Source organism: Boleophthalmus pectinirostris, unplaced genomic scaffold (assembly GCF_026225935.1).
Source record: "Boleophthalmus pectinirostris isolate CB_2022bp ecotype Guang Dong unplaced genomic scaffold, ASM2622593v1 HiC_scaffold_20, whole genome shotgun sequence".
In the NCBI taxonomy this organism is placed as follows: Eukaryota; Metazoa; Chordata; class Actinopteri; order Gobiiformes; family Gobiidae; genus Boleophthalmus; species Boleophthalmus pectinirostris.
Window position 1 is genome coordinate 19,977,502 of NW_026571153.1, and position 26,612 is coordinate 20,004,113.

At 39.0% G+C, this 26,612-nt stretch overlaps 3 protein-coding genes and 1 long non-coding RNA gene across 4 annotated transcripts in view; 2 read left to right on the forward strand and 2 right to left on the reverse strand.

Moving 5' to 3' along the window:
- Nucleotides 1-52: 52 nt before the first annotated feature.
- cunh4orf48 (chromosome unknown C4orf48 homolog) lies at nucleotides 53-1,952 on the forward strand. Its single transcript, XM_020937765.2, has 4 exons — nucleotides 53-146; nucleotides 341-471; nucleotides 834-922; nucleotides 1,082-1,952. The coding sequence occupies exons 2-4, from the start codon at nucleotides 363-365 to the stop codon at nucleotides 1,151-1,153; spliced, it is 270 nt and encodes an 89-aa protein (XP_020793424.1). The 5' UTR covers nucleotides 53-146; nucleotides 341-362; the 3' UTR covers nucleotides 1,154-1,952.
- On the reverse strand, nucleotides 1,886-4,750 carry LOC129409804 (uncharacterized). Its single transcript, XR_008632589.1, has 3 exons — nucleotides 4,651-4,750; nucleotides 3,240-3,422; nucleotides 1,886-3,172 (listed from the first exon to the last, which is right to left on the reverse strand). It is a non-coding gene; the product is annotated as an uncharacterized LOC129409804 (long non-coding RNA).
- Nucleotides 4,751-6,476: 1,726 nt separating this feature from the next.
- Nucleotides 6,477-18,905, forward strand: nat8l (N-acetyltransferase 8-like). Its single transcript, XM_020937759.2, has 3 exons — nucleotides 6,477-6,891; nucleotides 7,651-7,812; nucleotides 18,365-18,905. Exons 1-3 carry the CDS (start codon nucleotides 6,585-6,587, stop codon nucleotides 18,730-18,732), a joined length of 837 nt encoding a protein of 278 aa, XP_020793418.2. The 5' UTR covers nucleotides 6,477-6,584; the 3' UTR covers nucleotides 18,733-18,905.
- A 1,816-nt stretch (nucleotides 18,906-20,721) lies between these two features.
- Nucleotides 20,722-26,612, reverse strand: part of poln (polymerase (DNA directed) nu) — a 35,881-nt gene continuing 29,990 nt past the window's right edge. The window contains exons 17-21 of the mRNA XM_055156186.1: nucleotides 24,213-24,295; nucleotides 23,544-23,712; nucleotides 22,562-22,711; nucleotides 22,406-22,457; nucleotides 20,722-20,783 (exon numbers count right to left, since the gene is read on the reverse strand). Coding sequence (XP_055012161.1) covers nucleotides 20,722-20,783; nucleotides 22,406-22,457; nucleotides 22,562-22,711; nucleotides 23,544-23,712; nucleotides 24,213-24,295 — 516 coding nt within the window. The remainder of the gene's footprint in view (nucleotides 20,784-22,405; nucleotides 22,458-22,561; nucleotides 22,712-23,543; nucleotides 23,713-24,212; nucleotides 24,296-26,612) is intronic.

Here is a 26,612-nt window from a genome sequence, read left to right on the forward strand (position 1 = left end):
TCAGCTTTTATTTTGAAACGTTTTATTAATTCTCATAGGTACATCAAAATAAGTATCGCGCGTGCGCAGTCACGAGCTCTACATAAAACAGTCCCCAGTGGGCATCTTGCGCTGTGCTGGTTCTTCACATCATCGACTGATTGTAGGTAGGTTCTATTAGATTTAAGACAGAAAACAATGGTAATACATACGTTCACGCGTACATGTTTCAGCTGCAGCTGTGTTTTCATTTTTCCTGTCTCTGAATCCTGACAAAGCCCGCTCCTCTCCTCTGGCGCTCGGAGGACCTGCTCCTCTGATAGTCTGTACCCCAGAGCTAATTTTAGTCCCTGTGTTGTAGGGTCTTAATTGGTCGCGTCGCCATGGCATCGAGCGGGTATCTGCAGGCAGCGGTGCTCCTGGCTGCAGTTGTGTTGTGTTTGGGAGCAGCTGAAGCGGACCAGGACGCGGGCTCTGTGATCCCTGCTGAAAGTAAGAGCATCTGTCCTGCGGGATGCTTCTTTCTTCATGATGTCTCCAGTGTCCCTCCTGACTTCTGATGTGTATAATGCGCAGTAGTTTAATGTTTGTGGACACGCGCGTAGGCCTTTTGAATAACGTACTGCCAGTGCCACAAATGACACTGTAAGCTGTTTACAGAATGCTTGAGTTTGGGCAATGCCAATGGGGTTGCCCTATAAACTGTAGGCCCTGTCTCTGGGTTTTCACAGCATAATAAAAAGCAAATTGAAGTCTTGAAAGTAATAATAGTATAATCACAGTGTAATCCAGTTTCAGGTCAGAACTTGTCACATGTGTTTTCAATACACTCTATATTTGACTTTTTTTTCCAGGTCGCCCATGTGTGGACTGCCACGCTTTTGAATTCATGCAGAGGGCCCTGTTGGATTTGAAAAAGACTGCTTTCAACCTCGATGCCAGGGTAGGTCTCACCACTCTATTGTCCAAGCCAGTTTTGACTGATACACAACTAGAGCATTATAATGTAATAGTGTAGAAAAATATCTGCAACTAACCAAGGAGTGGTTTGATAGAGACAACTATGAAATTGTCTGCTACTATAATATATTTGTTTTCACAGACAGAAGATCTGGTGTTACGGGCTGAGAGGAGAGCTCTATGCGACTGTATGGCCAGTGTTTCACTAGGCTGAGGGCTCCACCTGCTGTCACTCTTTCCTCAAAAACCTCTGCTGATGTATCCGCGTCTTAACTTATTCAAACAATAGGCACTTTATTTTCTTTTATTGTCAAGTGGAGCTTTCAGTTCATTTGTACCATGCCTTATTTGGGATGTCTTTTATACAACTGATAATTTAGATTGTGAAACACGCCTACAAAACACTATTTTGTATAGCTGTAAAATTAGACTACTCCTCATCCGTGTTAAATGAAATAAGTTTTTCTACTTTGTTGTATTTAGTTGATAATGTAGATAGAATAGTAGAATACACAAGTACATATACTGAATGTGTTTTAACAGCTGTTTACGATTGTTATACACATTAAACTGTAGCATCTAATATAAGTTATGAAACAAGATATTCATGTTTGTATCAGTATCATTTGCTATTTATTTCTGCTAATTAGTCAGTTAACTGGTTACTTTACTAGTTTTTAAATTTGTAAAGAAATGTCATGAAGTCAGCAATGAAATGTGATGTTTTTCAGCACATGTCTTGACTTAGCAAAGTGTAGCATGAAGATACAGCACTTTTTGTTCATATAGATTCTATGTTTACATCTGTACACGGGTAATGTTTGTCTTATGTGTCTAAAGTCTAAAAACGTGTATGCAAGAATAGTAATAGGACATATATTATTATTATTATTATATGGATTAAAAAGAGCAAGGGAAGGACAGAGACATGGCCTGCTGTGTAACTATGGAATGACTTTAAATGTTCAAAGTCTGTCTTGTTGTAAAATAAAAACAAGTTACAGTCCTTACAACACTGGTGTATTATCTGGATCCTCTAAAATGACAAAAACTGCACTGTGCACTGTTTAATTTTGTGGTTGGGTTCTGTCACCTGCTTGTTTCTATGGAGATGTCATTGCTCTGCCTGGAATGTTCCACAGTATGACATTAAACAGCTCTGCCTTACATTTATTCACTTACAGGTGGTTTTACAGCTCAAAAATACCTAGAAAAACAGGCATTCTCACTGTGAGCGGGGTTGCCTCTCCACAGATCTAAGCTGTAATTGGTCCAGTTTGCTCTCTGTAAAGATAGAAAGGTTTAATACCATACAGTGAAACATTCCAGACAAAGCAATAACTAACCCATCTCCATGGCGAAAAAGCAACTGATGAATCCTCCACCAGAAAAGTTACACAATGCACCTTTAATATAATCTTCTCCCTTGAGTGCTCTCGTGTTGCAATGAGATTGAGTCAGCCAAGTCTATGTGCATTTTGCGTCACTGTTCAACGACTTGTAAAACCTAATTTTCCCTAATGAATCTGTTTAACTTTGCCTGATTGTCCCTGAATGTTTTGGCCAAGTTCTGTGGTACTCTCCCAGCTTCATCCCACAGTGGAGTAGAATACTAGTAAGTGATGGAGCAGGACTGCACAAAAAATTAAGCAGTAGTAGTGTTTTGATGGCAAGAGTTAAAGGTTTATTGTGTAACTTTCCTGGTGGAGGGCCTGTTACTTGCTTGTGTCCATGGAAATGTTATTGCTTCGCCTGCAATGTTCCAAAGTATGGCATTAAACTTATCAATCTCCACAGAGACAAGCAGAAGACGCCACCAGGCCAATTTTCTGAAGCGGTGACCCCACTCACAGTCATAACTGAATAAATGCAACTTACATACATTTAATACCATATACAGGCACAGCAATAGCATCTCCATGGTGGCAGACCTCCAACTCGAAAAGTTACGCAGTGCACCTTTAATATTACATTTTGTTAACTGCCCGCAGGCCAAAATAGCCCCAGAGAAAGTGAGAATGCAGGATCCGAATGGCAGTTGCTATGTTTGCAGGTCCTAGTGATTTCGCTGACCTCATCCCCTCCCACACACTTTACTCCATTATTTATTTACATCAGGTTTTGGACGAGACACAGTGGGACCCTGTTTTCACCAGTAGGGGGGGTTTGAAGTAAAGGCACGCTGCCAGTTGTGCCGCAGCAATGCAGCACTCTTCCCCCGAACGTTTCACCGCTGGAAATGCAGAGAGCCCATAACACACTGGAAAAGGATACAACGCATAAACTGCAGCTAAATTTACCCAACAGTCGGTACTGCAGTGCGCTGGCAACGCTCTCTGTTTTTGTTGCCAATGTGTTTGGGCGGAAATCTCGTTTTACGGCGCCACAACGCGAGCATCTCCAAATATGTGGACGAGGCAGCTTTGACTATACTGTGATTGCTATTGGAAGCTCTGATTACACACAGGAACAAGCTGAATCAACTGAAAAGAGAGAGAGAGAGAAGAAAAAAAAAGAAAGAAAAAACACGTTAATAGCAGCCAATATGATTTATCTTTCCTTCAACTTGCACGGGGCTGTTTCCCAAGGTCGCCCTACGTAACTTTTTTTGTGAATTGTTGCATATAAATTCCCAGGAGCATCTGTATTATAGGTTCTTATTTGAACAAGTGAAAAGTAATAGACTATAAATGGACCCTGGAATAAAGGAAAGTACTTATATATTGTGATAAATAAACTTAAATGTGGGTAGCAATTGCTTCAGGATTCAGATACAATATGCAATTAAACCACTAGAGGCCGCTAAACACTACACTACAAAATGAAATGCAAAAAATACTTATTGTAGTAGTGCATACATGACACATGTTAAGTGGCATTTTGCTTCCAGGTGTCTTCTGAATTCCCTCACTATTTTGATACTTGGTGTTGTGTTTTGTTTCATTCACACATGTTCAACACACAAACATGACATGTTTAAGATGAGTTCTTCTTTCAAACAGAATACACTCTATTTCACCTTGTGATGTCATGTGGTAATACAGGACATGCTGCACTGTGTTTTTAAACTCCATACACTTTGACTAGAATCATTTGGATAATTTCAGCCCTGGAATTGCTTCTTTGAGTTTAAGGTATAGGGCAGTTGTTAACTTGAAAAGACATCACAAGGTGGAACAGAGCATTTGGAGCTTTGGTTTTTGAGGAGCTAACAACATCATAACATGACTAAAAGCTTCCAAGAGTCAATTTGGTGTAATATAGAACCTTTAAAGTTAATAGCTTTAAGTATATATCTTATCTTATACTTACATATCTTAAATATTGTCACAAGGTAATACATTTTAAATTACTGACAGACTAAAGGTGCTCTTTTCTGATGAATTTATGGTCCCATCATTTTCTCCCAGTGTGAAATGAGAATGGAAAACAGACATGGAACAGCACTGATTCTCTTTGGGAATCATAAGTCATGCTCAAGATAATGCATAAAATATATCTGCATATTCTAACACGCAATATGAATTATCAAGTATGACACAGAGGCATTTATCAAGATGTAAAGAAAAAAGAAGAAAAAAAGCCAGAATGCATTTGAAGAAGAAAGTAAAACAACGCTTTAATAAAACTGATGAGGTAAGCTCAGAGCCACAGTGGGTGATACACAGCCATCTGTGTATCACCCACATCTGCAGCAACACCAGTACTCACCAACAAGTACTTCAGATACTTTCTACTCAATAGCCTCTAATGGATGTGGATAGGAGCTGGCCTCTGTCAAACTGAGATGACTTCTAGCAGTCACTGTCAGACTTAGTTTGTGGTGTAAAGCTCAAATGGCCACTTTTGACTCAGAGATGACTATCTTCTATACAGACATAAAAGGTCCTATATTGCTCAAAATGCTCTGTTCCACCTTGTGACGTCATGAAGCTGTAGTTTTCGAGTTAACAGCTACCCTTTCTTCTTTTTTGTTCAGTAGATTTTTCAAATAATGGAAATTCCACGGCTGAAATTGTCCAAATGATTCTAGTGAAGGTGTATGAAGTTTAAAACAAAGTGGAGCACTTTCTGTATTACCACATGATACAAGGTGGAACAGAGTGTTTTCTGTTTAAGAGAAAAACTCAGCCTAAAAACACAACTCCAGGTAGGTTTTTGATAAGAAAACAACATTATAACATAGATCATAAATTAGCGTAACATGAGCTCTTTAAATATGCAGCAACATTTTAATTTTTTAAACATGATTTAACAATTTATACAAGTGTGTATTTTAGTCTAATTAGTTACTAAAAGAGGTGGTTCCATGTTTACATCATTTCCTTTGTAAATTTACTCTTACGTCGTTGAAAAAACCGAGAGCGTCTCCGGAAGACAGAGGCAATGCTGGTGTGACAGTGGATGATGAATGTCTTGCGGCTCTCCTCTCTCCAGTTCCTCTAAAGGGGGAGGGGGTTACCTCAAGGAAGGAGGAGACCAGTGCAGTGGGGGTAGCCTTATCAATAGTAGTTTGCCAGTGATGATCCAGTGGGCTTTTCATCTGAGAATGTTAACACCAAAATCGACAAAACGCGCGCACGCACTCACACACGCACACATTTCACTGGCTGAGTGAAAATGGAAAAGAAATTCTTATTAAAGTAAATGTGTTGGCAGTTCTCGAATCTTTAAACTGTTGCTTTCTTGTTTAAATTAAAAGAAGAAAAACCTTTTTAGGTACCCCAATCTAAAAGTGATTAGTATGATGTTATAACGCTTAAGTAAAACAGACAAGCACTACGATGATGTCTGCCAGTGATGTTAGCATCAGGGAGTGTCGTGGAGCAACAAAGGAGCAGCGCCTCGGTCGCGAGGCTCAACACCCCTCGTGCGTAAAGCTCAGAAATAAGGCAGTGCACGCGTAGTACTTTGAGGCGCACAGGTGATTTAAAGAGTAAAGTTCTCGCGCATCTCGTGTCCACGTCGAGACTGGAACAGGTTGACAAAAGCAGATAAAAAGCCGCGCGGTGTAATCACTGCACTGCAGCAAAGCTGTCAGTCAGACCGGCTCAGCCCGCGGTGCTGGGCACATATGGGGATGCACACTTCAGTCGACAGCAGAGGGTCAGTTGAGAAGTAATAACTTTGTTTAGTGCAAAATGTATTTTAAAAATTGCACACTCATTGTGAAATGATGAAGGGAATATCACACAGATTAAAACTGATATAGAGATTTAAGCGCTGCAGTGGAAAATCCACATTTTGACGCAAGTTCTCGCCTTTGCGCATTACATTCACACTCATATTGTTCTGGTTGTGTTTTAACCTACACCAAAAGCACGCTTTTACCGGTTCGTACCGGCCTGATCACTGTGTGGTGTCCCTCCACCCCTCATCCATCCACGAGCATCTCATCGCCTCCACCAATCTGCGCAGCCGGTGGACTACCCTGGCCCCTGAACCTGAATCCTACCGCCCAGTGTGCGCGCATAAATAGCGCTCGAGTCACAGAGGCGAGTCTTGGTCGTCAGATACGCTCAGGGTTGCAGCAGAAACATTCCCCTCTCGTCTCTTCCCCTTCATCTAGTTTCCAACGCAACAGCCTCATCCATTTCCACCCATTCTCCCTTCTCTTTTCTTAACTGCTTTTCGCGGCCAGTTGCATGCATTTTTCTCCCAAAATGGTTTGCGAGACTAAAATAGTTGCGGACGAACATGATGCTATACCAGGGACCAAAAAAGAGCCTATTATGTGGAGCACCCCCTCTTCTCCCTCTGCCGCGGCTCTGAGCCCCGCGGAGGCGAAGCTCGTGAGGAAAGACGCAGTTTTTATCCGTGAGTTCGAACGCGAGGACCGGGAGGAGGTGCGCCGCATCTTTTACGAGGGAATCATGGAGAGGATACCCAACAGTGCATTCAGGGGGCTCCGGCAGCAGCCCAAAACCCAGTTTATTTACGCTATGTTGACAGGTGAGTGCGGCTGATTGTCTCCAGTGCATGTTTGTAGAATTAGTTTTATAAGTAAAAGCCACAATTTTATTTAAACACCGTTGAAATTGTTACAAGCTCGAGCTGCTTTCCGTGCGCAAAAAGCAAAAACACCGCTGCGGCCTCAGGCTCTTTGTACCGGCAAACACCGGCATGTTACCCGTCATGCAACAAAAGGCATGGGCGAGCGCGTGGTGCATGTGCGTTCAAACCGGCTCTGGGGATGTGGTGACATGCCGGTGCCGTGAATGAATGGCTCTAAGGCTTTGAGGATTGGCTCGCGGTGTGCGCGCACGTTCACCACTAACGCACGTTTAAAAATTTGTGGGTGTGCGCAGTGTATGATGAGTGCGCTCCCTGCAGTTACCTTCACTCCAAAGTATTGTCTTTTGTTTTGCATTGTGCCTGTGAAATCTGACTTGTTTTGTTGCGGTGTTAATCTGACTACAAAACCTTTCCTAAAACCAGCTTCAGTCTCATAAACATTGACACCAGAAGCATTCAAATGTTTTGTAGAGTAATATGATGCCCATCTCCAACTTGTTTTTCACTTTGCTCGTTTTATCCAATGACTTTTTTGCACTATGGCGTGTCTTTTCTAATAACTGTCCTCTGCTCTTACTGCTTCTATCATAATAATTTGTTTTATACTTGTTTGCACTGGTTCAAATCCACCAAAAATCAAACATCTGATTCTCTTTTCTGACAGGTTTCGTTTATTTTTCTTCCATTTCTCCATAGTAATGTGCTTTGTCGTGACCAAATCCATCACGCTGACCTGCTGTGCCCCCTTCATTCTGATGGGAGCACGATACTACTACAGCAGCAAAGTTATCCACAACTATCTGGACTACGCTCTGCACACGGACATGGCCGACATAGAGGCGTACATGAAGCCTACAGGTAAGACCGGTGTGAAACTCACCTTTATTAGGGGGATAATATCTACTTTGTTACATAAATATACTGTTGTTATTCATTCTTTTAAAGACAATAGCTGGTTGTTTAAAAGCTCCAAACAATACTTACAGGTGCACTATGGAACTCTTTTGGTTGGGGATCTGTCACCTTTCCAAAGTATAACATTAAACAGCTCTACCTTACATTTATTCAATTACAGGTGGTTTTATAGCTCAGAAATACCTAGAAAAATAGGCATTCCGACTGTGAGAATTGCCTCTCCACAGATCTGACCTGTAACTTGATCTGGTTTGATCTGCATGAAGATAGAAAGGTTTAACACCATACTGAGAAACATTCCAGACAATGCAATAAGATCTCCAGGGAGAAAAGCATTTGACGGGCCCTCCACCAGAAAAGTTAAGTTGCACAATGCACTTTTAATAATACAATAAAGCAATAATATAAAGTAGAAATGCTCCAAAGTACTAAAAATGGCCGTACAGAAGCAGCCTCTAATGTAGTCTTCTTGTGGGACCCCTCCTCCCTGCCTCTCTCAGCTCCTTCCCCCACTTGCTTCCTCCCTCTTGCTTGAAGGAGACTGTGGCTAAAGAGGAGGGGGAGCATCTCAGCCCTATTGATCGCAGAAGAGAAAGCGCTGATACACTTTCTGCACTACACTGGCCGTCAACAGAGCTCATTTCCTTCTCTGTAGGAAAAATCTATCTATACACCTTCAGTTTCACCAGGCACAGGAACTATCTCTGAACATATGATACGTCACACATTCCTCCACTGCTTATCCACGGACAGCTGAAATCATGGGCTTTATATCAGTCCAACACATGAAATAATCAGTTTTGTTACTCAAGTAAAATTAGATACAGGGGATAATGATTACTGAAGTAAAAGTAAAAGTATCACATGAAAAATTTGGTCAAAAATGTACTTTAAGAGGAACACTAAAAGCATTTTGCAGAGACTTTCAGAACTATTAAAGCACTATTAGAACTATTAGCAGATTATTAGTGATTCAATTGATTTCTTATTTTTTCTGGCTGTTTTTGTGTATTTGGTATGCTCAAATTTGGGACATTAACTCTAAATGTTAAAATGTGCTAAAAATAAGTCTCAGCCATTTCAACAGGTCTCACACTGTAAAGAAAAGTAGGCTACTTTTTACTTTTCAGTCCAGATATAAAATGTAGTGGAGTAGAAAGTACAGATGCATGCTCTCAAATGTAATGAAGTAAAAGTATGCACTGCACAATGTACTCAAGTAATGTACAGATACCTAAAAATTGTACTTAAGTATTATACATTTACTTTTGTACTTTGTTACCTTCTACTTCTGTTTTAAATCAAAGCAGGTGTCAGATACAGCCATTGTGTGATCCTCTGTGACACTGTACCCCTGTGATCCATGGCACATGCAGCTGCAGTTTAACAGTCCCATTATTGGTCGTGTGTTTCGGAGGGAGGTCAAGCATCACTGCCTAAGGACAATGAGAGTGGTCCTGTCTATACAAAGAGAATTGATCCATCACAATGAATGGACACCTTGGTACCACTGACTGATCAGTTATTATGGGCATGTATCAAATTTACTTCCAGTAGAGGAATGCCCCCCTCCAAAAAAGGTGTGCATATGTGTGAAATAGCTTTGTGTTACTTTTGCTAATATAATATAATAATATAATAAAGAAGTGGATGAAGGAAGTGTGATGTCACCCATAGGTTCCATTCAAATGAAGTTCACAATGCTAGCGATTATGGGGTGAATTTGGAGCCAGGTTCATATCAGGAATTGAAATTTATTTACAGACAAAATAGCGAAATAGAAACACCAGCATCATGTAGAGCAGGTTAATAAGAACATTTTAAGACCATAATGATGGCTCACTGCAGCAGTTACAGAGAGAGTGGAGACAATTTTCCAATGTAAAGGAAATTGGAAACAGAGTCAATGGAGCCAGAAGTGCCTCCATGCTCACTTCCTATTTGAAACGCAGTGGTTAGTGGGTTAGCTATGTACATTTATATATACAGTATGGTTTTCACATTGAAGTAGTTCATTTTAATTGACTAAACTATGAGTTTGTAATGCAATGCTGAAATTCACCGGATGGACTGACACTGGCGCTCAAGTCAGTGATCTTTGCACTCTTTGGTAATTTAAGGACACTTTCCGAGTAACATATTATAGAGTAAATAAAGATATTTTATCCTTAGTGCCTTAGTGTGCAGTTTATAGCATTACTAAGAAAAGCACATAATAGAGTTGGTACTGTAAGCGCAAAATTAGAATTGACACTATGTTCTGAACATCAAGAAATCTGGCTAAACATAAAACACAATTTAAATTTCCAAATGTAAATTGAAAAAGAGGTTAGGACAAGATGGACTTTCAGTGAAACTGATACTACTGTATTATGGGTGGTTTAATGAGGCAATATGGCTGCCACAGGGGCTTACACAGGACAGGAAGATGTCAAAACAACCTCCGGCAAATCTCACAATATACCAGAGCTATTCTCAAGCAGGAAAATATTATCTATCACTACTGCTAAGCTTATTTTAGCTCCAGGAAGACTGTCATAGATTAAAAGTGCACTATGTAACTTTTTGGTTGGGGGTCCGTCACCATCTTGTTTCTATGGATACTGCTTCATATGTTCCACAGTATGACATTAAACAGCTCTACCTTGCATTTATTAAATTACAGGTGGTTTTATTACTCAAAAATACCTAGAAAAACAGGCATTCTGACAATGCCTCTCCACAGATCTGACCAGTAATTTAGCCTGGTTTGGTCTCCATGATGATAGAATGGTTTAATGCCATACTGTGAAACATTTCAGATAAAGCAATGACACCTCCATGGACAAAAACAGGTGGTGGACCCTTCACCAGAAAAATGACAATGCACCAAAATTACAGTATGTAGGAAGAAGGTTAATTGAGGTAAAGAAGCAACATTCTCAATTTGCAGGTGAACACTAGAAAGGCCTGTTGCAAAGAGGTGACTATTTACTGTGTAGTTTATAGAGTACGGTGGAATTTCCCTTGTTGTGATACAAATATAGGTTTTCATATCTAAAAAAGGCTGTATCTGTATCAACAGGCACACCATATGGTTGGAGCTAGCATCACCTCCCACCTGAGTACAGCTCTCCCTGATCATTTCTCATGTCAGCTGATGGTGCAGAGGAGGCGCCACTGTGGCACCCGTCATCCTGCACACACAAAATCATGAGATGAGATTTTGGGGGAGGAGAATAAGAAAATCAAAAAAATCTGAAATTACAAAACGAAAAAGAAACTTTATTGATCTACAGTAGAAATTATTTGGGCACAGTAACTCACACATTATAATATTAGCAAAAATGTAATTGGTAATAATAAATTAAAAAGAAGAAGCAAAGACTGGTCTCAATTTGCTTTATAATAAATTTTAAAAAGCCAATGCATTTTAATTATTCAAATTACAATTACCATCGGAATTTCATATCAATACTAGGGCTGTCATCAGCTAAATAATTACTTGTTCACCTACAGACATGTTCTGCCAATCGATTCACTTAAAAAGAAAGAAGGAGGTGTGGCAAAAGCTAAAACTATTATCTCTATGTATCTGACTCATACTGCACTCACAAGACTAAAACTGCTTGGGAGTACATGCAACAACAACTCTTTATACAGAAAAGGACTAGGAAAAAGTGTATTTATATGGAAAAAGTCAGTTTAAACATGGGATTCACTCCGAACTCTTCATCTAATCTACTCCCTAAACTCTCCTTTCTGCTACATGTCCCATACAATTCCTGAAAATCTTAATAAAATAATTAGTTGACACCATCGACTGATTAAATGATTAAATGAGTAAAGGCCTACAGTCCTACCTTAGCATTTCAGACCAAATACAATGTGAAGCAGGAGGTCTTATGAGACACCAGTGCTTTATGGAAGTCAAGCCAGTCATTAATAATGCATTGTAGTCTTGCGAACCTCAGCCTTCATTTCACATTCTGCGTAGATCAATTGACAACAATGGATCTTACTGGCGAGAGTGTCAAAGGCTGCACCGTAATTTGCATATTTCATGCTGACCAATCACAGGAGTCAAAATTGAGGTGCTTAAATCATGTCATTGATTTGTTGTGTTGTATTTATAGATCTTATATTACACAAAATACTCTGTGTTGTCATGAGGCAGTAGTTTTCAAGTAAACATAAAAGATAGCTCCTTTTGTCTTTTGTTTAGTAGAGATCTACCAAATCCAGGACTGAAATGATCCAAATGATTCTAGTGAAGGTGTATGGAGTTTAAAAACACAGTGGAGCACGTCCTGTATTACTGCATGACATCACTAGGTGGAATAGAGTGTTTTCTGTTTGAGAAAAGGACTCACCAAAAATATGCAGGGTCTGTGTGTTAAAAATGTGAGAATTAAATAAAACACAGGTATATTTTTATTGAACATTACAACATAGATCAGGAAATAGTGTAATATGGCCCTTAAATTAAAGGGAAAAATATATATATATTTGTCATGAAACAAAAATTTTAAACTTGATTTTGATACTAAGGAATAGACTCAATAATACAGATACAACGATGATAATAATAATAATAATAAAAAACATTCTTTAGTTTGGCAAAACAATGTGATTTTCAACATTAAATAATAGTGCATTCATCCAGAAGTACAGTCATCCATAGTGATCCATGGGCGTATACTAGTTTAGACCATTCTGAAGTTAAGCTGTCCAATGACTTTTTTAGTATCGATACCTGCTCAAATCAGTATCTAGTTTTGATAAAAGTTTTAGCATCGATTATTGATACTTTTGACAATCTTAGTAGTAGACAATGACCAAACAGAATGTAGCAGGCTGTAGTATTGGCAGCTATGAGAACAATGGCATGTCAACAGTAACATGTGTGTGTAATGGGCCCTGTACATTCAAGCTGCATGGAGACAAACACTTTCACGTGCTTAGGCTATAAACCTGACTTTATATGGACACATAACTAGTCTCTTTAGCTAATGGACACGCATTTTAGTGTTGTCACGAATCGATACTCAGTTTCAAACGCAATTGCGATACTAAGGAATAGACTCGATACTCAATGCAGGTTCCGATACCACGATGATAATAAAAAAGTGTTTACAATGTCCTATTCAATATTAAATCACAGTACTTTATTTTATATTATCATCTGGTCTTACTGGGCTTACAGTATATCTGTGTAATCCATCAGTCGTCCAGGTCGGTCCCATGGTGGTCCATGGACATATACTATGTGCTCTTATACTTGTTCTGATACAGATCAAGATCATTCTAAAGATATTGAGGAAAGGTTCATTTCTGTCCTGTGAATGTGACTTTTTTTAGATACCTGCTCAAAATGTAACTTAGATTCTACATTTAGTATCGATTAGTATCTAATTTTTGATCATTTTGACCACCCCAGTTGTCTACCAGTGTAGCTGGTCCATATGTTTAGCTCAAAGGCCAAGTTGATTGTTAGTGAGGGCGTTGCTTACAGTAAAAGCAGAGAGAAATTAAAATGAATAATTCATCAGATGTTGTGGGTTCATGTGCACATCCTTTAAGTGTCCTTTATATACCCTTAGGCCCATTAATCTATGACAGAGAGGGGAAAAGTGCTGATGTGGGGGGCTTCATGTGACAAGTTAATCTATGCTGCAAATGCACCACAGGCCAGGACACAGGGCTGGACACAGAACCAGCACTAAACACTGCTGACAACATCATCTGTCTGACTGTGAAGGATTTGGTTAAAACTACTTTAATTTAATTCAAATATAGATGGAATCTGAGTTTCTGTTTTCAATACTTCCTCATTTTAATCACAAAACATTGCTGACAACATCGTCTGTCTGACTATAGAGGATTTGGATAGAACCTAAACTTTAAACGTGCATTGTATAACTTTTCTGGTGGAGGGTACGTCAAATGCTTTTCCATGGAGATGTTATTACTGTGTCTGGAATGTTTCACAGTGTGGTATTAAGCCTTTCTATATTCCTGGAGACCAAACCAGACCAAGTTACAGGTTACATCTGTGAGGCAACCCCGCTCACAGTCAGAATGCCTGTTTTTCTAGGTATTTTTGAGTTACAAAACCACCTGTAATTTAACAAATGTAAGGTATGGCTATTTAATGTCATACTGTGGAACATTCCAGGCAGAGCAGTGACATATCCATAGAAACAAGTAGGTGACGGACACTCCACCAGAAAACACAGTGCACCATTAAGCCATGTTATAATGTTGTTACTTTATTAAAAACATACCCAGAGTTGTGTTTTGTTTCATTCATACATGTTTGACTAAAGCTGCATTATTAGTCTGTCTACATCTCCAAGGCTCAAAACACAATTCCAACTATATTTTTGATGTGAAAACAAAATTTTAACAGATCAGAAAAATAGTCACATGGGCCCTTTAACAGTTTTTAGAGTAGATTTAACTTAATTGTGAAAAAGTATAGAAAAATAAGATAATGTCTAGCTTGCAAACACTTTATTAACCAAATTATTCCTGAATTGACTTGTGCTCCTCTTGACCAACCTGCATATTTCAATATCAGCTTGCGTTTGCCTATAGGAGATAGAGTGAATGCTGTTAGACATGTTAACATCATTTACACTTGGATCCTTAGTACTTTGAGAAATCTGATCGTTTCTTTGAGGAGAAAGATGTAATTAGATTTGCAGATCGTTACAAATGATCTGTAAGACTCATTTCTATTTCCGCTTTTCTCACTTTACTGTGTGCAATGATTTATTCCTCATCTTGAGATCCTGCGCAAACCTCAGCTCCCCTCCCCCGACCTGGATAATGGAAGATTCAAGTTTCCCTTCCCCTAAGGGCTCTTTCAAAATCTATGACTTTTTAATATATTTTCTCAGAGCACCTCACTGTCATTGTCAGCTATTTCCACTCCTAATTCTGATTGATTAACCCCATTCATGCCATTCTGTGCCTTTAGTTACACATACCAACATTAGCGATACTGTAGGAGTCCCGACCTGCAGTATGGGGCCCAGCTAGTTTTTCATTATAGAAGCAAGTGGCCCCTATGATTTGGTCAAAGAAAAAAAAAAAGAGGAGAAACTTTTTGGTTATTCAATGGTCATCTTACTTCAGTGTTCAGTGGCACAATCTTAAACGTAACCAGATTTATTTAAACAGTATTGATGATGACTAATTGATACGCCAGTGACATCATGCCGGGGGTGTTTTACATTTATCTATCTGGAGATGTTCAGCAGGTACCACGGTGACACGATGCACATGTTAGCAAACACAGACAAAAAAGTTTCAAGATAGTCTGAAAGCTCAAGAAAAAAATACAAAATGGATTTAAATAGCACATTTTCAGGAACCTTTGTTCAATATATGTTTATGGTCTTGTTTAGACAAAAAGGTGAGAGTGAATAACTGAAAAAATGTTGGCTAAGGGCACAAATCAATTCACCTGTTGTAGTTCCAACAAAGTCAAGTCTTTCTGGTCAGTTTGTGTTAAAATAAAGCTCAGATCAAGTTTAACTTGAGTCACAGAGCTTCTAACAGAGTAGTGGGTTCAGTTAGCCTCACACCCTCAGCGAATGTTGATGATATTACCTGCAAAGTATTAATAGACAGGAACAAGATTATTTACCATAGTTTTAGAATTTCTTAGCGAGAACCAGGAAGTAAAACTTTAAACAAAAAAATGGCCAAACCGGGCAAAAATTTTCTAATTTAATGATCTTTCTTGTGTTTTAGTAAAATGAGCAGGCCAATTTATCACAGACACTTTAAGGCAATGGCTATTGGTATTTGTGCAGATATTGCATTGAATCTCGAGTCATAAATGTCCCAAAGCTTTCATTTACAAAATAGAGGTGTACAAAATATAGAAAAATATATTTAGTTAGTTTGCTATTTTCATTCAGAAAACTTGACAGAATTTAATTTTTATTTTGTTATGGATCCTACCTGGATGGCTGAGGGATTAAACAGACACAGGATATAGGCAATTTTCTGTACAACTGTTTTACTCACAGAGCTATACGATGTTATGTGTACTTTAGGTCTTGATCCTTGGCATGGCCCAGTTTAACGTGTGGCGAGGAGGCCACATTCCATCCGCATGCCTGTAACATACAAACAGAAAAACACGCATGACACTAGTTAACACAGTGCCACTTTATAGACATCTGTCCTCATTCAGCAAGTCAGCACACTTTACTCACTTCACACTTCTGCAAATAACACCCAAATTACTTACTTTCTTTCTAATGCTAAAGGACCCAGATTACACTATTTTCTGATCTGTTATGGTAGTGGTTCCTCATCACAAACAGAACTGGAGTTGTGCTTTTTTGATTCACACATGTATAACACACAAACCCTGCATATTTAGGCTGAGTTCTTCTCTCAATCAGAAAACAACCTGACCAAACCAACAACTGTTCCATTTTGTGATGTCATGTGGTAATACAAGAAGTGCTTCAATGTGTTCTGAAACTCCATACAACTTCGCTAGAATTATTTGGATAATGTCGGCCCTGGAATTGCCAGTGTGTACTGAACAAAGGGTAAAAGGGAGCTGTTCATTTGAAAACTACCATTTAATGGCATCACAAGGTAGAACAGAGCGTTTTGAACTTTGGAGATGAAACAAATCACAACTCTGGGTATGTTTTTAAGATTTAACAGCATTATAACATGGGTAAAAGCTCTCAAGAATCCATGCTGTGTAAAATAGGACCTTTAAAAGACTTGATTGGATTGATTTAGATTGCTAATGTAATTCCTGGGAATGTTACTTGACCTATATTTGTTCAGAGGAAAGACAACATTTTTACAGTTACTGTACCAGGGAGCAGATATTTGTTGTTAATTGAGAGATAATGCAAGGATTTTGATTGCAATCTTAAATCCTGGGAATAATTTTTCACCCAGTCTTAACTTCAAAAGGCCGGACAGTGGTGCGAACTGGTGTCTCCTTGCAGTGTAGTCCATGTATTTACCACAGATGTCATTTAAAGTCAAGCCTGACTCATTTCAATGCAAGCCTGAGATTGAGTTTATTACTAACCTGCAGTAGTGTAATTTCTCCAGAGACAAAAATGACAATTCGATGCTAATGTTAACTTTTAAGTGTTGAATGGCAGGCTAAGGCGCTGACGTGCTGAGATTAAAAAGATAGCAATGGCCGTAATAATGGTAGAATAAGCAGTATCTGTAGTAATATGGGCAGTATCAGATTGTATATAGAACCTTTTTACATTTAAATTGTAATATTGTTGGGTTCTTTTCAAAATTTTTACTTTAGTAAACTGTTATATTAGTCATTTTACAGACAACTATTCTAGGGTCAGAGACCAGCCACACAAGTCACTCTGCGCCAGGGATCAGGGTCAGATTTGTTTATCTGCAAAAACAGATGGTATTTTCATAAACCAGTGGCAGCACATGTTCCAAACAAGACTTGAACTTGGTTACGTTGTGAAAACAGGAGGTTCATGAGGTCATATTCCTTGAAAGCTTGTCATTAGTAGGAGGAAATTGAGCTAGGGGCTTTAGTAGCCTCTACACAAGGATTTCAGAAAAAATCATAAAAATAAGGCCAATTCATCACAAAGTGGTATTGAATTAAATATAAAATTGAAGCAAAACAATAAGATGATCTGAAGATGTGCTGATGGTATCCCCTACAGTGTTTTTTGCCTCTGTCTCATTATCCCCAAGCCCCAGCTCCAAAGATTTCTGAACAGAGTGATGACAGAAGAGCACTAACATGATTCTGCTGGAGGAGTGCTGTCAGCTGACATTTTCATCAGCATTGGCCTAACATTATTTGCCTGTCTGTATTTGTTTTGGCTCTGTCAGAACAAAAGTTGTTCTACTTCAGGGGCCTCAGTGATCACGCATAATACTGAAATATTAACAGTATTTTCTATAATGGGATAGCTTTGGGATAATGGGATTTGGGATAATGAGATATTTTCCTGTTCCTGAATCACAGACCAAGTTAAAGGTGCATTGTGTAACCTTTTGAGGGGAGGGACAATCAAATGCTTTTCTCCATGGAGATGATATTGCTTTGTCTGAAATGTTAAGATATTAAACCTTTCGGTCTTCATGGAGACCAAACCAGACTGTGTTACAGGTCAGATCTGTTGAGAGGCAGCTAAGCTGTAAAAAGGCAGAGCAATGGCATATCTATACAAACAAGCAGGTGACAGACCCTCCACCAGAAAAGTTGCACAATGCAACTTTAACACAACAACCTTGACGATATTTTTAAGAAGACTTGGGAACCTTTTGTGATGTATATAGGACGAGGTTTCTGCTTTCCTGAATAAGGCATCTGCATTTTGAAATGGGTGTGTCTGTGGCCAGTATATGAATGGACAAAGTTTGTTTTGTTTTTGTTGTGTTTAGTCTGTCTAAACTAAAACGCAATAAATAGCAACCTCATGAACAGTTTGCAGTTACAGTGTTGTGTTGTGTTTTTTGTCCCTCTCAGGCTCCTGTTTCTGGGTGGCAGTCCTGGATGGGCACATTGTGGGCATCGTGGCAGCACAGGGCAGAGAGGAGGACAACACAGTGGAGTTGCGGCGCATGTCGGTCGACTCTCGATACCGGGGCAAGGGCATCGCCAAGGCTTTGGGGCGGAGGGTGCTAGAGTTTGCCATCCGGAATAACTTTGCTGCAGTGATCCTTGGCACCACCGCTGTCAAAATGGCCGCCCACAAGCTGTACGAGTCTTTGGGTTTCCGCCAGACCAGCCAGAGTGAAGACTACAGGCTTCCCGGTATGAGCCGCTCGCCGCTGGAAAGGCTCTTCTTCCAGATCCGCTATAGCCGATACCGCCTGCAAATCCGCGAGGAGTGAGGGGTGAAGTGGAGAGAGGAGATGGAGAGGGGGAGAGAGGGAGACAGGCGCCCGGCCACATCCTCTCCTCAAAACATATTTATTTTGTTTCCTTTCAGATAACTTTAATATCAACTAGATCATTCTCTAACATTTTGTTACAGTTTTGTTGCAGTTTTTTTTATTATTATTACTTTTAAAGAAGACTTGTTTTTTTATATTTTGTTAAGCTATTGTTTGTATCTTACCCTTCCCTCCATTTTGTAAGTGAAAGTCTGTGTTACTGAGACAAACTTCTAACTCGCCATTTAGGCACCCTCTCCGAGGGCCTGGTCAGTAGAAACAAAGTGATCAAAATTTTCTTCATAAAAAGTCTTGATGTAATTTGTTTTTGAAGGTTTTTGGTCTAGTTCTAAAGTAGTCCAGTTGAGTCTAACTTGATGACTTGCAGAGTGGTTACACACCTTTCTGGCCTCTTGCTGTTCTCTCACGACACCATATTGGAGCTCAGCAAGAGATTACTGCCAGTCAAAAGAGGGAGAGATGATGCTGATAGAAAAGACAGAGAAACACGCAGAGGTGGGTGGAGTAGCCAAAACATTTACTTGAGTAAGAGTAACGTTACTTCATCATAATATTACTCAAGTAGTAGTACAAAGTAGTAGTCCAAAAAATTACTCAAGAAAAAAGTATAGAGTAAAGAGTAACTGTAGGGACGTAATATCTGATTTATAATTTGAAGTTAATGTAATTTAAAGAACAAACATTCAATAATACTTAAAATCTGATACGTTCAAAGGACAGACACAAAATTTTTAAAAACTAAATAATATTTGAAGGAGCAGTGCAAGAAACACATATGTTCAAATCATTTAATATTGGCAACATAATTTTTTTCACTTGTAGACTCACTCACAATGGGAAGAGTTCTGTTGCTTTAATAAAATGTTACTGCTGCTAGAAAAGTACTCTGAAAAGTAAAATTTCTTTAAAAGTTACTCAAGTAAATGTAACTGAGTACCACCCACCTCTGGGGACTTGTAGCACAGATCTCTTTTCCTGATTGATTCTGATCTTAAGTCAGTGGAGTGGGTCTCTAATTGGCTGCCTTCTTTACACACAATATACAGTAGCTGCATGTTGGAGCTAGACTGTGTATGTGTTAACAGTGTGCTTTAGCTTGGTCAACTTTTAGGCCACAACAACGTTTTGAAACTCAGTTAACCTCTTTTTAATTGGTACATACGGACACCCTTTTCTCACCAAGTTTCAGGCATTATTCAAACAAACACTACAACTTTGTATTAAAATGTTTACCTATGTAGGAAAGACTGATTCTACATTTATGATATGTTTACTATTTGACCAGTAATTACAAAACTATTTTGTATTAACACCAAATATTATGCAAATTTAGCTGTTACACTGGCTACATTTTTATTTTTATTAATCCAGGTTTTCTTTTTAAACAACCTGGGTACAATATGAGCAATACTTGTAAACCTACAGCACATAATGAGCACAAAACAATTATTCAAAATGATTAAGATCCCCCCTCCATTTAGATGTATGTTCATATACATTTAAATTTCAATTATTGATTTATCCTACTCTCTCCATTTCCATCCTCCATCCATTCAACCAGCAGTGGATTCAGACTTTTACCACTCTGAACCTAAGCTGAGACATTACCCATATGTAAAAAGGAACATAAATTTTGAAAAACATGTACAAAAAAACCCCATAAAAGTAAAAATATGTAAAAATCTAATTCAAATTGTAATCATCATTTGATCCTTCCTGCCTAGACTTTTCCTTCAAACCTTTCCAGAACCATTCATGAATCTGTCTGCAACCCTGGGCAAGACCCCAAACCTCCCATCTGAACCTTGAACACCCAACACCGACCTTTGGCCCTCCCATCCCCCGCCCCATCATCTCTGCATGTGCCACAGAGCCTTGCTGCACTGCTTTTATTATTCCATTTGAAGCTCCCAGACCCCACCCCCATCAGATGTCATCCACGCAGAGCGCTCCCATGGTGTGGATTAGAGTTAGACTGTAGGGGTCAGCTGTAATGAGAGTTACAAACAAATGTGAAAAGTAAAATCCACTCATCGAGTGAAGCCTGCGTGGACGGCACGCTGCCTGCCCGCCCACCAACTGTAGAATGCAAAAGCAATGCAAGTGTGGCATGCCTCTGTACCCAGTGTGTACGGTGCCTGCCCTGGAAAAGAAGACAAAATACTAATATATACTATATACTGTATGGATATGAAAAAAATATTGTTCTTGTATAGACAAACAAATGTGTTCATTTTGTTTGGAGTAAAACCTTGTACTTCTTGCATGAAATGCGTTTCTAAATGCAAAAATAACTTCGATAAGAAACACAGCACATGGGACACAGTGAAACAATAGACATATGGAAGATGTTTTTCTTTGGTTTACTTTTTTATATCAGAATCAGGCATGGGTTAGTGCCCACAACGACAGCACAGAACCATTTTTTCCACAGTGGACCTCTAGGTACTTCAAGCTCAAGTTAATTGTTGCAGATCCGCATTTGTTTTGCTGCTGGTGTTTTGGCCCCTTTAAACCATGTTTTTTAGACAACGGGGCTCAATTCACACAGATGCACAGATAAATGTAAGACTGCTTTAGCTGAAGGATTTTAGACACCTCTGATGAGTACAGATCTGTTGGTACTATAAGGCTTTAAACACCAATGCTTCATAAACATGTTTTGCTCCATTATGTAACACACTGGTTAAGAAACTGAAGGAAGGAAACACCCATTGCTCAGTGTTAACTGTACATTTATTGTTGTTTATATTTTAGAAGAATGTGAAGTCTGTCAATTCTGAGCCATTTCTGCTGCTGCCATTCTCTGTTTTGCCGAATGAAATTTCAAAGCTCATTCATGGACTGTATGCTAGGATCCACACTGGTCCATACATTGAACAGAGGCATTAATACTCACCATGCCTTTGCCAAGGCCCTATGCACTGGACACTTGGGCTGTGTTAATGGAAGTCCAATGCTGGATCTTAATTGTAAAAACAAAGTGCACTGACTTATGCATTGATATCATGTGAATGCTATGCCTTGTAGCATCCCCCTCCAGTTCAAAATTCAAATGCAGAATGTAGTGATACAAACATGCTGATGTACAATCTGAACCACACTGTGGCTGTCTGTACTCCTGTAGCCTATTTGAGATGAGAGTGTATTTTTATTGGTGGAGCTTTAGAAATATGCTGCATGGAGACCTCTTCTGCTGAAGGAGGCTCTTTTAGTTGAGGGCTTTACACAAAAACAGTAAAGGGCATAAGCTGAGGCCACTGATAGAAAAGGCTTACACTTTTTAATCTCAACTCTAAAAATCATACCTTCGTATAAATGTCAGTATTGTTCATGCTCTCGGTTCAGGAGGAAAAGAAAGTTGCACAATTGTACACAAGCTGGGAGTGCACCGCCGCCTCCAGGCCAAACGCCCACGGGCATGAATGTAAACTGCCAACATTTTAAGTTTTAGAACGATGTTGTCTTGGGTTGCTTGCTACCATCAATGCTACACCACTGAGAGGAACAATGGAAAATGATTTCAAGTGTGATTGTGAATAGCGGTTCCTCTGTTTGTCGTCAGTGTATTATTTACTGCTACCTGTTTTATTTTCTGATTTGAACCCACCCTGATGGAGTTCATTAGTATCTCTGAAGATGGCTGCCGATGGACTGTTCCACTAAACAAGGAGGGTGAGGGGTGAGGGAGGAATATGCCACATTGGCAGTGGACAGGGGGTTTGGTGTTGCCTTGGGACAGCCTGGACTCCCTCTCTCTCTCTACCTCCCTGTGAAGATTTACCACTGTGGCAAACCTAGGACTCGCTTGGACTGAGGCCACAGGTGCCAAGAACTCCGAAGTACTTGTAGCACAACTGTGTCTTCTTTTGCTACTAGTCAAGATTTTCACTTCAAGTTTCTCCTCCAGACTGGACTGTGAAGATAAAGCCAGAATTGTCAAATGGCCCACAGCAAGGTGACATTAGGCCAAAAGTGACAGTAATAATCTGTATTTTATCATTTATGCTATTCAAACGATCCTTACTTTATTTGGAAATCCTGCCAGTGTGCCATTCAAACGAGCAATAAATGCAAGCCCACTGAAAACCATGGAATTAATGACTTACTCTCCACAGTTTATTGAAATGCTGCATCCATGTGTTATCTGTACAATACCACTGATTTTACTCTTAAGGGGTGACTGTTTTTTAGTTAGCTTTTTTTCTTTTTTTACCAAGAGGTGTTTTTAAAACTTGAAGTTGAAGTACACAGGTGTACCTCTGCATATTTTAAAGAAATGACAAGAGAGGGATCAGAAACGCTACATACTGGGCATGCAAAGGAGAGCACTGTACTATTAGTCTACTGCCAACAATAAACCACACAGTGGAACATCACAAACACCAAGTCCAAATATACTGCAGCTATCTCAACAAAGTCAGATTCAATACATTTTCTTTGTTTTGAATCTAAAGCAATGTAAAGTTGTAAAAAATAATACTGTAAATAGCATATGGGGTCATTTTTACTCCTTTTGTAACTGAAAATGATGGTTTAAAATATATACGTATTTTAAAGATGTGAACAGCACTTCAAACTAGCATGGGTATTTTCATCCATGCTGTGCAACAATCTCATACAGTAGTAGACTAATACCAGTCACTTTACATGTCATCTCAGGCCTTCCTGTCTGCTCAGACATGACGTAGCCCCCAAACCAGTGGTTTTGGCTTTGGATTGAATGTGTATTTTATACATACACCTACAGGGCTGTCATGGCTGATGTCTGTTGCCAGGAAACGCACAGGCAAAAAGCCCAGCGTGGGAGTGGGGTGCAGCCACAGTTGGGTGACAGTCAGGTCATCAGACAGAAGAGCCCAGGGCTCTGTAGTTTCAGGGTGTTTACTGCGTTTGCTGGAGTAAATCCTGAATAGTCTAAGGTCATTTCAGGAGAGACAATCTGAACAAGTGATAAGCACGGCAGAGTACACTATCAAGATTTTTTTTTTTGGTCAAATATGAATTACAGTTTGGAGATGAACAGATACAGTATTAAAAGGGAATAAAATATTGATAAGATGTTGTGTATAAGAAGCATTTTAACAAATGTGCTCTTGGATGACAGAGGCTGTATGAGCCTTTTAGCTTTCGCTTCCCTCTCCTTGCCATTCCTTTGAAAGACTTCTGTATTATCACATTTGCTAATATTATTGTGATTAACTTTATTTTATACTGACAACAGGAAAACTGTATAGGTGTAAAGATGGGACTTGCATAATGATTGGATGTAAATATATATAAATAAAAAGACAATGCGTTAAGCTTTCATATGTGCTGGTTTTGGTTTTATTTCTGCTTTCCTCAGAGATGTCTGATGTTAGATGAAGAAGTGCCACAACTATAAAGAAACAATATGCCTCATTGGCTCTACTTACACACATTGTGGTTGCCATGGCAGTGTGTGGAAGCTCATGCGGTTGCCATTGACGACTAAAATCTTCAGAGCGGCCATTAGTTCCTGACAGAGGCACAAGTCACAGTAATTAACCACTTGCATTTAATATTTGTGTAGATGCATAAAAACATTAACATTTTTTTCATCCATACATATGATTTTAAGTGAGATTATTGTTAAGGGTTAGGGTTTGAGGCATGGTATTGTGCAAACCACTGAACAAGAAATTCCTGGCTCAAATTTATATCTTTAAGCACTTAAAGATACTAAGATTGTCAAAAGTATCAAAAATTACATACTGAAACTACTATCAAAACTAGATATTAATTTGAACAAGTATCGATACTAAAAAGTCACATTCATAGGACAGAAAATAACCTATCCTGAATAGCTTTATTTATTTATTTATTTATGTATTTATTTATTTAATGAGACAGGGACAGTGCACAATTTTTTACATTAACCTTAACAGGAGAGATGCATTGTACCAGGTTGTAGCACCAGTGCTAATTTCCACCTGTAGTCCCTGGGCAGGTTCATTGATTGAGTGTATTTAACTGACCTTGGCTATCAACTGTTCTTCCTGGAGACCTGTGTAGCATGTTTTGGGTTTAGAATGATCCTGGCTGTATCAGAAGTACAAGACTACATAGACTGATATATGCCCATGTACTACTGTGGAACCTACCTGGAAAACTGACGGATTACACAGATATATGGCCACATGGTACTAGAAAATGCTGAAAAATTACATTTGATTGTCTAAATAAAGAGTGTTTTTATTATTATTGTGGTATCAGAATTGGCATTGAGTACTGAATCTATTCCTTAGTATCAAAATCAAGCTTGAAATTTTTGTATCGTGACAACATTTCAACATCAATATCTGTGCCCCTCAAAAACAATACTATAATGTTCGTGTGCTGTTTTTTATGAGCAGTCCCGCATTCCCCTGCTCTATAAAAAAGGGGGGAAGGCCTCAGACCCTTATAGCAATGCAACAATGAGAGAATAGGGGACTAGATTTCCATAACACTGTCCATACTAACCAGGGGAGAAAGGCTTTTCCTCATCAGCATAGACACACGGAGAGCGCATTCCTCCCATCGGGGTTCAACAGAGGACTGAAACAAAAAGAAATCAACCAAAGTCCATTGTCAGAAACAGGAATATTGTGTTTGATATTACAAGGTATTTACCCATAATAGGTGACGTCAAAGAAAAGACAGTTGGTATGTGTATCTGAGGTTCAAGTGAGAAGCTTTGTATCCTAATGCATTGACAATCATTCACACAAAGGAAATGGGTTATGGCCTATGAGTGGAGAAAGCAGGTTTGTGATTAATCAAAGAAAATAATACAAAGGCTGAATTGACGAAAATGTAAATTACAAGGTTATTTTATTATTGGCTTTAGGAAAATACCATCATTGAATTTACTCATTGAACTGGGTAATCTTTCATTCTTTCAAGAATTTTTGGGTTTAAGCGAAAGTAGCGAAGTAATTTAACAGTTGAACAAAAAAAAATGCACTTAAATGCTAAATTATTTAAGAAAGGCTGCACCCCAATAAAAATAAAAAAAAGTTTCTTAGAATAATGTTTATTAACAATCAAGAATAATAAGCATACAAGAACAGCAAAAAGTCTAAACTCTTTAAGTACAAAGATTTACTTTTCTAAACCCAAACATACGAACTCCAACTAGGGCAAAGAAAACATCACCAGATTTAACAAGATGCAAGATCGGAGAATTCAAGAAGGAGGAACACAAGGATTCTCTCTCTCTATTTTTTTTTTTTTACAGGATGGAAAAAAAAAATTCAGAACTGGCACAATCCAGTTTGTGGCTCCTGCCGTTGCCCCCAGATACGGATGGAGCAGAGGGAGGCGCCTGGTTTCCATAGTGACATGGATGCAGGACAAAGGATGAGTATTTATGTGGAAGAAAATGTATATAATAAAAAAATGACATAAGAAAAGACCCCTAAACAATGTCACAAAAACAACAGATTCAGAGCAGTAGTGCGGTAGTGGAAATGGACCGCAGGGTGCTGGAGGAAAGTGGTATTTAAAAAGATGGGTGTGACCGAGGTATATTAAGCTCTGACATGGAGCCCCAAGACTTCCCACTGGAGACCGCCACCTTTAGGGGAACCTGGGGAAACACACATGAATTGAAGAAAAATTTTGTCATTTGTTTATTATGGTAACTGGCTGCCCTACATAGATCTTAACCACACAACTAACCAAGACTAGCCATAAAAGTTAATTAAGAGTGTGTGAAAATATAGAAATAATGTAGAAGGTGGAAGAGCGTGGTACATAATTTAAGGTCTTCTGTAAAATTGTTCCAAAGATCTTTAACAGATACAAAATTT

Bases quoted from the DNA above. Each gene is read 5' to 3' on its own strand.
- nat8l (XM_020937759.2), top strand. From the start codon at position 6,585: ATGCATTTTTCTCCCAAAATGGTTTGCGAGACTAAAATAGTTGCGGAC. The intron at 6,892-7,650 runs GTGAGTGCGGCT...ATTTCTCCATAG, and splicing joins TATTTACGCTATGTTGACAG to TAATGTGCTTTGTCGTGACC. The intron at 7,813-18,364 runs GTAAGACCGGTG...TGTCCCTCTCAG, and splicing joins GGCGTACATGAAGCCTACAG to GCTCCTGTTTCTGGGTGGCA.
- cunh4orf48 (XM_020937765.2), top strand. From the start codon at position 363: ATGGCATCGAGCGGGTATCTGCAGGCAGCGGTGCTCCTGGCTGCAGTT. The intron at 472-833 runs GTAAGAGCATCT...TTTTTTTTCCAG, and splicing joins CTCTGTGATCCCTGCTGAAA to GTCGCCCATGTGTGGACTGC. The intron at 923-1,081 runs GTAGGTCTCACC...TTGTTTTCACAG, and splicing joins CTTTCAACCTCGATGCCAGG to ACAGAAGATCTGGTGTTACG.